At 39.6% G+C, this 12,247-nt stretch overlaps 1 protein-coding gene across 1 annotated transcript; it reads left to right on the forward strand.

The window, feature by feature from the left end:
* Nucleotides 1-5,467: 5,467 nt before the first annotated feature.
* amh (anti-Mullerian hormone) lies at nucleotides 5,468-9,706 on the forward strand. Its single transcript, XM_042482243.1, is given in 8 exon segments — nucleotides 5,468-5,588; nucleotides 5,754-6,008; nucleotides 6,121-6,237; nucleotides 6,240-6,289; nucleotides 7,238-7,349; nucleotides 7,422-7,521; nucleotides 8,279-8,688; nucleotides 9,300-9,706. Coding segments are annotated over 8 exon segments (1,572 nt in total).
* Nucleotides 9,707-12,247: the final 2,541 nt, after the last annotated feature.

Here is a 12,247-nt window from a genome sequence, read left to right on the forward strand (position 1 = left end):
CTGTCAGTCTGTCCATTTGCCTTGGTATTTGTTTTTCTCTTTTATTTTTTAATCCTGAAATGTGTTGACATTGTAGAATGCAATAGCGTGTGTACTTGACTCACAGTCTGAAAACAATGGTGCTAACTTTGGACTGTACCTGATCTTATTTATTCTATCGTGAAAACATCAAAAAACAGGATACTTGGTGCTGTACACAGGGACATTTGTAAAGCCGTTTTCTGGCATTTTCCTTTCTCATATTTAATATGCTGTTGTCTGGTTCTCTGAATGCCTCGTGTACAACTGTAGGCGCCACCTTTCGGTAAAAACTACTCTGTGACAGCTGGCTCGGAGGCCTGAGGAACTCTTCGTGTTTCTCACGCCACAGTTTAAAACAAGTCAGCTGCTTATCTGTTTGTGAACAAGACACACTGTTTTTGTACATAAGTTTTTGTTTTCCTTGTATGTCTCCACCATAAACAGAAAGGTATATAAAATATGTATCTATACACAGTCTATATATATATATAAATATATATATATATATAAGTATATAAAATATATATAAATGAATAGAGGTGCTGGCATTGTGACCTTAAACTCAGCCTGTTAAACAGGAGACTTGAAGCCAAGAAGAGTGAAGCGTTGCCACCACAGGACCTTAACAGACGGTGCCGAACAACATGGCGGCACGACAGCACCTGAATCCTTGTGATGTCACAGGCAGAGCGCGTAAAAGATGTGTTTATTTAAACGCAGACAAACAATGGTGCTGTGGCTCGAACAGATTCCAGCAGTGAAAGTGTCATCACTTTTATCAAATGTTTTCTTGTGTTTCTTTAATTTTTTTTTTTTTTTTTTTTTTACCAACCCAGATTCTGCAGGAAAAAGTGGTGCTTCTGTTTCCAAACAATTCACAAACAAAACCTTCACTGGTGCAAACTACGTGTCAACCTCTCACACACACCGTCTGTCTTTAGATGTCTTACTGACAGGGTCCTGCCTTGTAACGTGAGCATATAGTGTCGCTGATGTAAAGTGTTAGGATGTGTGTGTGCATCACTTTGTCGGGAGTGAGAGCAGCCAAGCTTCCTTTTTCTCCAATAGTGGGAATTTGCTCAGTTTGTGTGTGTGTGTGTGCTTTTTATCCTACTTGCCGGTGCATATCTTAAGGGAAGATTAGACTAATAATCAAAGCTTTATTGTAAACTCCTGTCCTGTGCACTCACAAATGTGTTTCTCACCTGCTGAGTGTGAAAAGAAAAAAGTCATTTTAGAAGATAATTAGAGACTATAGTCTATTTGTTACCAGCACTGAGGGGTCTTTTGTAATTATTGTTGATGCTGTTTTGATTTTCTTATTCTTGGTGTTTGATACAATTACATGTTATGCTTTTAATGGTGTCTTCAGATTCCTGTCAGTTTTTAATACTACTAGTCAGACAGACAGCACGGTGCTATCCTTCACTTAAAACAAGGACATTGCAGCTATTGATAAATACTACTCTTCTCCTGTTGTGCTGCGGGGTTTTATGGATTAATAATCAACACGAGCTTGCCTGCCGGCTTTCTGACGGTCCAGTTTAACATGCGGAAATTTCTCTGACCTGGAGGGGCAACGTGGTGTATGTGCAAGTGAGAAAAGTTTGTGAGAATGGTAAAAACATTACGATCATCAAACCAGTTTTGTAGCTACTTCTATTATTGGTCAAAGGGATGAGGTGCTGTTATTCAAGTCCTTTGGTGTATGAGCGTGATTTAAATTAAAGCTTCCATGCAGTTCTCTCGCGTGCTCCATCCTGGTACATTATCGACTGTCTGTGAGAGCTTTGCAGACGAGGCTGTTTACTCTAAATCCTGCCAAAGGTCTTAACTCAGGAACTTCCCAAATGGCTTGAAATTATATTAACAATTTTTAAAACTACTACTGCATGTCACAGACTTTTTCACCATCTTGTGGCATGATTATGTCCATTTCTAACCCAACTCAGGACCCAAAGAACCTCTCAGTAATCATGTTTTGAAGTAAAATGAAAAGGTCACGTCTCAGATTCTTTCTCGCTGTCACATACATCCGAGCGCCTCCAGTGAAATCTAGCTTTATGAAGCTTTATGAGTCCAGAAGCTGTGAAATGGCTTTCAGCATCTTCCTCATCTCACAAATGCCTCTGTCTAGATTCGTGTCTCCAAGAAGGAGGTTCACGGCCCTCTGCTGGGATCATTCCCGCGCAGGACACGTGTGACCGACAGTATGTGTACAGTGATCTCTGATCGGTGAAGCCAGGGCAGGTTTGAGGTGCAATAACGGCAAACCTACTTTCCAAAAGGCCCTGGGTTTTGATGAATTGTTACTGTTCGGTGTTGGTGCTTTTATCCTAAGATGTTATCATGAAACAAATGGAAACCATGTTTTTTTCCCCCCTGCGATTTATGATTATTAATAAAGATGTTTCATATAATATTTGAATTAATTTTGTCGTGTGTACTGGCATTTATGTCTGATCTCTTTTTTTTTTTACCCTCATATCTTCTTTTTAACAAAAGTTGTATTTTAGGGGGAACAAGTAGCATATAAAACAAAAAAGGGGGAAAGGAATTAATAATGATACTAATATTAGAGAAAATAACACAAAATAATATGAAAAAAAAAACATTTTAAAACAAAAAAGGGAGGGGGGGTTACAATTCCATCTCGTAATAAATATATAATTTTGGAGATATGTCAACAATATAAACCATAGAGATGTCTGCCTCCTCTCGAAAATATAACAAGATGACACTCGACTTTTGCTGCTTAAAAAATACATTTGAAAAACTTACTGGGCAGTGTCTTTTTCTAGAAAGCATGACCTGGTTACTCAAGATAATCCACGTTGAGTGTTTCATGTAGGAACTATTTTCTCTCTACCGAACCACACCCGCCAACCGAATCCCTGCGCAGAAGGAAGCGTGCAACTACTGCGAGCTCAGTGAGCACACCTGAGCTAGCTCACGTTACAGCTTAACCTTCAGGACACTGTTCATGTTTACATCTTGTGCTTTTATGAGCACGAGCCGCCTGTCCGTGAGTAGATGCACGCGTCCTTCTGCCCCGTGATCCGGTTGTCGGGTGTAGGCTACTTTGGAAGAAAGAAGATAGCGAGCTACCTGCATGAAACTGCTCAGAACAAGGTCTGTAGTGCCATCTTTGTGGGGAAAAGATGTTAAAGGGCCTCAAACACCTCTTGGTAAAATGCTGTCACTTTAGGACATGTCCAAAATATGCTCATATGGTGCATTTGTATTTCTTAACAAATAGATAGAGCTCCCAGTAACACAATTCAGAGAAATGTCACTTGTTTTTACTTAGATTTAAATATGGTAGTGTCCACTTTTTTATTTTTATTTTATTAAGTCAACCCACCCACAATCAGAAATACTTAATTCAGCAGGAAGAAATTGTGGTTTGTTACAGTTGCTGAACTTTTGCAAGGAGAAATAAGTACCAGCAAAAGTACATAAAAATATAAGATATAAATACAGTAAGAGTACGCAATAAGCACAGTATGTAAATATTAAAAAATTTCAAATAAAGTATGTAAATATGCTGAGTATGTAAGTGTGTGAAGATATAAATGAAAGAAATACAGTAATAGACAGGTTAGCGCTAAATGTCTATTATTGTATTTCTTGCATTTATATTTTTACACACTTACATACTCAGCATATTTACATATTTTATTTTAGATATTACATATTTACATACTTTGCTAATTGCTTACTCTTACTTTATTTATATTTTCTATACTTTTGCTGGTACTTATTTTTACTTGCGATAATTCTCTATGCTGGCATCAGAGCGACTGTAACGAACCATAGTTTCCCTCTGGGACAAGTAAAGTATTTCTGATTCTGAATCAGCCTAAAAAGACATTGACAGAGTCCTCTCTAGCCCCACATTGTGGCCCACAGGCTGTAAAGACACCTCTGAAGTTTTCAGAATAGAAAAATAAACGCTGTTGAATACAGGCGGATGATTCCCACGGTACAGATATCCAGAAATAACCTCACACTGCTGTCTGAACGAACACCAGGATGACGTTCCTGCCAAGAAATGCTCCACAAGTACTGCATTGGTAACATGTTGCAGACATTAGAAAATAATGAACAGTTTTTGTCATTCCTCAGTGAAGATTTGTGATGCACAAGAATGAGACCTGGCTTTATCTCTCGGGACACAAACAGCTCAGAGACCTTGACTGTCTGCAAAACAGGACTGCAGCTGTGAGAGCAGTGATGGGAGTGACGGCTCTTTAAAGGGAATCAGATCTCACGTCTCCTCTCTGGAAGCAGGATGTGTTTGACTCCTTCTAGGAGGACTGAGAGCAGATAAATAGTACACATTTGTTAGGATAACCTTCTTAGAAGGATATTGTTTCTTTCAGCTCTCACGACTCTCTGAGTGCTGTTTGCTCCTCAGTGTGAGGGCTTTCTGTTAAAGGGAAACACAGTTGTGTGTGTACTGCATTTCCATTGAGTGATGTTATGTGACTTCTCCTCTCATGATAATATTCCAAGAAGCATGGCGATGGATGTTCAAAACATGAGCAGACACTGCTCTACGGTCGCATGACTTTGACATTGCCACCACAACGAGGCTATATAAAGCCGTGTTCGGCGCAGCTCGCCATGATGACGCTCTGTAGTCTTTTTTAAGACAAAAGATTCAGAATTCAGAAGCGGGGTATTTACTGACATTGAACAAAACATGAAAATCTCTTCATCTTGTGATAATCACAGACCTTATTTCGCTCATCAGACCAAAAAACCCATTGACTTTGAGAAGAGGGAACCAGGAGTGCTGAAAAGCACAGTCATTTCTGGGTTTTAGGACTCGTTACTGGGGCACTCTGCAGGGGCATTTATATTTTCGCATTTTTCATGTGATCCAGCGTAGTCCTCCTACATGCCTGGCACAAGTGAGAAGTTTCACTGCTAAATGCAACTAAACCCGTAACACACAGACATGAGAGTCAGGAAAGTGATCAAGTTGGTGTATTTCCCATTAGATCTTTAATTGCATTTGTTCGTATGAACGATCTGTATCTATAGATCGTTGCTATACAGCCATAAAGGGTTCAAACACCTCTCTGTATCCAGCTGGAGCATTGTTTGTTTTGGACAGTGAAAGGCTCATGAGGAAGTTCTAAGTCCACGCTGTAGGCTAAACTGAACCCTCTTGGTGTATGTCCTCACCTCCGTTGCCTTATCTGGCCTAAACCTGCTTTCCTGCGGTGAAAAAGGCCACTTCTGTGCAGCAAACAACTCAAATACAATCCACAGTCTGAATCATCAAGGGCACACGATATTCCAGAGCGTTTCCCAGTTAGTGAGAAGGGAAGGTGGGAGGATTTACTCTCCCTTCCTCATGAGGCTGACCCATTCAAAACAATCGAGTGAGAAAGGTCGGACCACACAGGCAATCCAGGCGTTCAGACAGTCAAGCATGTTGTTTGTGGACGTGTTTTGCTTTGGAGCGCTGATGCTCTGCTGCAGCGGGCTGTGTGTGGCCCTGCAGGTCTCACATGAACAGCAGCTCATCCCGACGCACGACCCCACTGTGACAGGTCAGACTCAGAGTTTGTGGATGTATGTTAATGCAGTTCTGTACAATGGCTTTATTTTATGCTCTTTTTTTATTTTATCAATTGATGTGTTTTGGATTTCTTTTTTTGCATGTGGCTCCTGCTGCTAGATTTTTTTTCTGATTTTTTTCTTTTTTTTTAATGCAGAGCACACCTCTCCATCAGCAGGGGCTTCATCAGCGTCCACAGGCTTTCATCGCGCCCCTCATAATGCTCCATGCTTTGTGGATGACATATTCGCAGTGCTGCGTGAAGGTGTTGGGAGCGGCGGGGAACTCACAAACCGCAGTTTGGCTCAGTTTGGACTCTGCAGCAGATCTGACAGCTCATCAAGTTCAGTCTTACTACAGCTCGCTAAGGAAACGAGCAGAAATGGATTAGAGGTTTTGCATCCAGCTGGAGGTATCAGTGCTTTCTGACTGCAATGCATTTTTGTTTGAATTTTACTTTATTATATTTTATTTCATTTTTTATTTTATTTGTATCTTACGGCATGTTTCATCTTCTCCCTCAGTGCTCTTGGCAGAGGAAGATGCAACAGGAACACTCATTTTGACCTTTGACCTCTCACACGCTCCTTTGCTGAAGCTGAACCCTGTGCTGCTCTTGGCGTTTGAAAGTCCCCTCACAGGACAAAACTCGAAGTCACTTTTACAAGTCAGTCGCTACATCCGAGCACGCAGGTAAAGAAAGGCCCCGTGTGAATGATGCATGAAGGATCATCTCTTTGTCTTTGGGTCTTAGGATAAAACCTTGAAACAGAAACTTCAAGTAGCACAAAACAAATACAGAATAGTACCAGGGCTGCATCAGGGGAGACATGTGGGCAGGTCTCGATTCTCTCAGCTCCAGTTAAAATGTCTAAAATCCTACAAATGTCCTAAAATTGTAGAAATGTCTTAAAATCCTAGAAATATACTAAAATATAGTTTAAAGTGCCAGTAACATAAAAACAGTAACTGTAAAATCACATCAGTGTAGCATAAATTATCTGTTTTCATATGTGTGTGACATTGACCAGTGGTGTGAAGTAAATAATACTTCATTATAGTAGTTAGGTATTTTTGGGAGTATCTGTTCTATACTGGAATATTTGTATTTCTTTCAACTTTCACTTTTCCTGCCCTACATTTCCTAAATAAAATGTGTACTTTTACTCTTTAATATTTCCCCTAAGGATCTTAGTTAATAACATAAAATCAGAAGAAATTCGGTAGCCTGCAAGCAAGTCGCTGCTGTCTTTCCGTAACTTATCTACTGACGTCATGTAATAAGTTAATTTTACTTTACGTCACCTCAACTCACTTGTAGTGTTTCGCTTCGCAAAGATTGCATTAAATTCTGCCTGCTAGATTTCCTTACATTACTTACTTTACTGCACATACCACCCTAATACCCCAAAACCACCAGGTCTACCAAAGATTGCATAGAGACAACAGGACCATTCACCTCAACACCCAAGTGCACGCGCACACACACACACACATACATATACACGCGGGAAAAAATCCCGAGGTCCTGACCTCAGAGACCTCAGTGATCGTTATGAGCATGTTTGTGAATTCAGCTCCTGTTTTTAGGATTTTGTCGCAGATATGTCAGTTGTGTTTTCCTGTCGTTGTCTTTTCTAGGCTGCGTGCATTTCAGGAGAAACTCGGTACATTCTGCTGACAGGACAAGTAACAGAAGGCGATGTTCAGCAGAACTGGAGGATTTCTGTTGAGACAAAACTCCCTGACATGAGTAAGAGAAGATATGAGTCAGATATTATTGCTTGTTTTGTGTATTTTCTCCTCACATTTCCTCTCTCTGCAGATCAAATCCTGAAAGACATCCTCATTGGTGGAAAACCAGGAAGTAACATCAGCATGACTCCACTTCTGCTTTTCTCTGGGGACAGAGGAACTGATACAAGGTTGTCTTTTATGTTCCCCATTAACCCTTTGAAACCTGTATCGACATCGCTTTTATTGTGCTGCGTTCAGCGCCGTTTACATCGATTTAAACCTTCGAACACTGAGCAAAAAGGTTTAATGTCTTTCAAAAACACGGGGAAAAAGGCAGTGGGCAACTTGGCAAGAAATATCCCGTTAATTGCAAGAAATTAGTTAATTTAGGGGGAAAACATTTATAAAAGAACAAGGGAAAAATTTCCAGAGAAATGTATTTCTAATTATTATGATTACATATTTAAAATTATTTTACATAATATTTTTTTCATAATTTTTAAGCTGTTTTTAGGTCATTTTTTTCAGGTTGTTTTTGTTTGTTTTTTCGCTAATTTTCAGGTCATTTTCTTGAGGTAATTTCTCATTTTCAGGTACTTTTCTTAAGTCGCTCATTGCCTTCCTTTCATGTTTTTAAAAGAAATTCAGACACTTTTACCAGGTTTCAAAGGGTTGAAATGTTACCCAAGTATTGTCAGAGTGATGCTCAGCAACATTGCACCTTTTGTACATACATTTTGTTTTCTTTATTCTATTCTTTTTTTCCGTTTTATATTCAAAATTGCTTCTATATTTTTAACTTATTGTATTTGAATTTACTATTTTTATTCTTTATTTCTTGTTTTGCACCAAAATTCATTGTATATTTAAAATGTGCTTGGTAATAAAACCGGATTCTGATCTGTTTTTTTTTTTTGCTCTCTCTGTCTCAGATAACACACACACTTCGTCCCCGGCCTCCTCACAGACCTCCTACCTCTGTGAGCTAAAGCGTTTCCTTGGTGACGTCCTGTCTCAGGACCATCCTGCGTCTCCTCCTCTCCAGCTGGACTCCTTGCACTCCCTGCCTCCCCTCACACTGGGCGTATCCTCCAGTGAGACCCTGCTGGCAGGACTGATTAACTCCTCGTCCCCCACCATCTTCTCCTTCACTGGCTGTTGCTCCATGTCTCAGGTGCATTACGGAGAGCTGGCGTTGTCTCCTGCTCTGCTGGAGGAGGTCGAGCGGAGGTTGGAGCAGACTGTGATGCAGATAATGGAGGTGATAAGGGAGGAGGAGCTGGGTCACAGAGCCACGGAGAGGCTGGCGAGACTCAAAGAACTTAGTGCGTTTCCGAAGATGGAACCAACAGCAGGTGATGTGTACAAGAAAACTGCCTCCAAAAGCAGCTGATCCCAAACTTTTTTACTCAGATGTTCCCCCACAGCCCTGTCAGATGAACTCAAGTACCCTTTTACTCACATTTACCATCATTTTCCAAACCGATTTCAAAGGGGATTGTATTTAATTATTAATGATATAAAATAGATGCTACAACATTTATTTTTCAGTTGGTTGTCTATGTTTTGGCTGCTTTAAAGGGACGATTTAGACCCAATTTATAATACGTATTTTTTCTCTTATCTGCAGTGCTTTTTATCAGTCTAGATAGTTTTGGTGTGAGTTGCTGAGTGTTGGAGATATCGGCCATAGAGATGTCTGCCTTCTCTTGAATATATTTGATCTAGATGGCACTTTGTTTGTGGTGTTCAAAGCAACTCAACAGCAGTGTGTCTTTCCAGAAATCATTACCTGCTTAAGAAAATCCACGGAGCTTCATTATCTTCTCATGAACAAGAGAATCACTCACCGCTAAAGCACTGCAGACCTGTATTGGCATTATTAGTCATTATTATTTACATTTCTTTAATGTCAAGCTCCTGTAATGCCACTTTTTAACTGATGCTTCTGTTACCTCTAGAACAGGAGGCAGCCAGTACCGTGCGTTTCTTCTGCTGAAGGCCCTGCAGACGGTGGCCCGGGCATATGAGGTGCAGAGAGGACTGCGGGCGACCAGAGCTGGCCCCAACAATCCAGTAAGAGGCAACACATGTGGGCTGAGGAGCCTCACCGTGTCCCTCGAAAGGCGCGTTGTGGGTCCAAACACTGCCAACATCAACAACTGCCACGGCTCTTGTTCTTTCCCCATGGTCAACACCAACAACCACGCCGTCCTGCTCAGCTTCCACATTGACAGCGAGAACACGAACGAGCGGGCGCCGTGCTGTGTGCCTGTGGCCTACGAAGCCCTGGAGGTGGTGGACTTGAATGAACATGGGACTTACCTCTCCATTAAACCGGATATGGTGGCGAAAGAGTGTGGGTGCCGCTAACTCTGTTTTCTTCTTGGAGTGAAGTTGTAACACAGAAGGTATTTGACAATGACGCTGATTTGACATTCACTGATCTTACAGTCTCATTTTAATGTCTGACCTACATATACAAACAACACTATCAGACCATCAGCACGAAGGTGGGCTGTTTCACTTTTTTTTCTTTTTTTTTTTAGATTATTTTTTGGCATTTTTGCCTTTATTTGACAGGACAGGGTGTAACAATGACATGTAGCAAAGGGCCATGAGCTGGACATTGTCTTTGTACATGGGGCGTCCGCACCATCCACTGAGCCACCGGGCGCCCCAAAATAGACTATTTCTACATGGCTTCAAGTCCCCACGTCCGATTACCCGCAATATCAGATTAAAATATTTATAGCATTTAGGCCGAAAGGGCCAGTGTTTGTGAAATGTGAAAGGAAGAAGCAGAAGATTTTTTTTCTTTTTTTAGAAAACTTTATTTTTGACATTATATTTTGGGGTTTTGGCTGATACTGGGGCAAAAACAGCAAACATAAAAGAAAAAACTAAAAGCGACAGTGATAAATCACAGACAAAAACATGAGTCAACCTCAGTCAATCATCCAGCAGATGCAGAGAGTTGCAGAATTTGAAAGGATTCAAAACTGATCATGATTTGGCCCGTTTCCTCCCAGACAGGTATTTAATATGTCTGTTTTATTTATAAAACACATCGTAAGACGTGGTTATAGATCAATATATGATTTTCCGTTGGTGGCTAAAACAAAGCTGACTTGTGTGTCTTTTTTTTTTTGCTTTGCTTCCAAAACAAATGCCGGATCAAGATCTCTACGACACCAGGCGGTGGTATTTATGGGAAATTCAAGTTTCATTCTGGGAAACACAACTACCTTTGTCCACTGGTGCTGCCAAAATTAACACAAAATGAAAGTTCCTTTTAGTTGCTTTAATTGATACTTAACTGTCATTTATTTATTCACACAATATTGATAAAATGATAGTAAATGCACTTTTTCTTTCACACAGGCAACTTTCACATATGTAAAACGTAGTATTTTTATTCTCACACTTAGAGGGAGATTATTCAAACCAAAAAGTCAAATATGAGTATTATCATCTTTCTGTATAAATATTGTATTTTTTTTATTAACTAAGATGTTATCAGAAATAAAAGCCACCGTTTAACTATGATCTGTTTGAAAAGATAAGACCACTTTTTGTCTTTTATTCAAGATTACAGTTATTATTGAAAATATTGCTTAAAAACTACCAAATTGTTGTTGATATAAGTTTATGTTGCAGTGTGGTGACATTTCTAAATCAGTGATGCCAAACATTAGAATCGACAGATTTAAAGTATGTATTAAAAGCATTAAACATTTCTGAATAAGGCATGCCCTGACATTCTGTATTTTGTGTTATTAAATACAGAGTATATACAAGACTTTGTATTCTTTATTCATAAACCTGTTGTTGGGCCAGTTGATGACATCTGTTTTTTTGTGCTCAAATCATACTTTAGGTTTGGGTTTCAGGATTGTTTTGCTGCCAATCGGCTTTTTTCTTCTTCTTATCACTCCGAGTTCTTCAGATCCCCACCACCACATCAGATTGTCCCATACGGAAAACTGGAAACAGACAGCAGGAAACAACAATACGGATCAAAAGGTGACAACTCAAATACACAAGTTATACAAAATGAAAACTGAGAAGATTTAAATAGATTTAAATATTTTTATAAATGTACTTGTTTATCATACAGATTACATTTTACTGTTGTACTAAAAGGAAAAATCTGATCTTAAGTAGGGTGATATCATTATATAATTCAGTTTTAATTTGTGTTTCAGTTATTTGTTCATGTCTGACATTTAACCAAACAGTAAAGAGACGGAGTGTGGTGATGTTATCTAAAGATCATTTCTGACTAGCAATTTATTTTTACTGTTTTTTTAACATTATAACGCAGTTACAGGGCTTAATTTGTAATCAGATGCACTGTGAGAGATTTTGGGGGCCCTGAAAAAAGCTCAGCAATAGTTCTGACTTGGAGAATAAATATCTTTCAGCACCCTCATCCGCTCCGGTCCCTGCTGTTCATTCAGATTTCAGAGCTGGTTATAAGTAAGCATTTGTAAATTCTCAGCCAAACAACTGGCTCTGTTAATTTTTATATTTTGGTTAGATTTTGTCTAAACATCTGTGAGCATGATTCGAAAAAGTTAAGGTCACACAAGCTCAAAAAACAACAGAACTCCAAAACTAACCTTAACAAAATCCAAGTAATTGTTTAAATGACTCCACATAGAAACCAACAAGCTGCCGCTACCTGCGTTTTCAGAAACACACATTACCTGAGTTATTGATCCAACTATCGAACCATCCTGCACACTTCCAATGAAAGACCTGATACCCGTCTCTTCAACAAAAGAATCCATCGCATCTGGAAACAAAAATATATTAAAAAAATACTGACGGCCTGCTAACTTCAACAGAGGAGAAAGAATAGGATTACACAGCAGCTGAGTGTGGTAGAATAGTACAATGAAGTACATT

This window comes from Plectropomus leopardus, chromosome 3, assembly GCF_008729295.1.
Source record: "Plectropomus leopardus isolate mb chromosome 3, YSFRI_Pleo_2.0, whole genome shotgun sequence".
NCBI lineage: Eukaryota > Metazoa > Chordata > Actinopteri > Perciformes > Serranidae > Plectropomus > Plectropomus leopardus.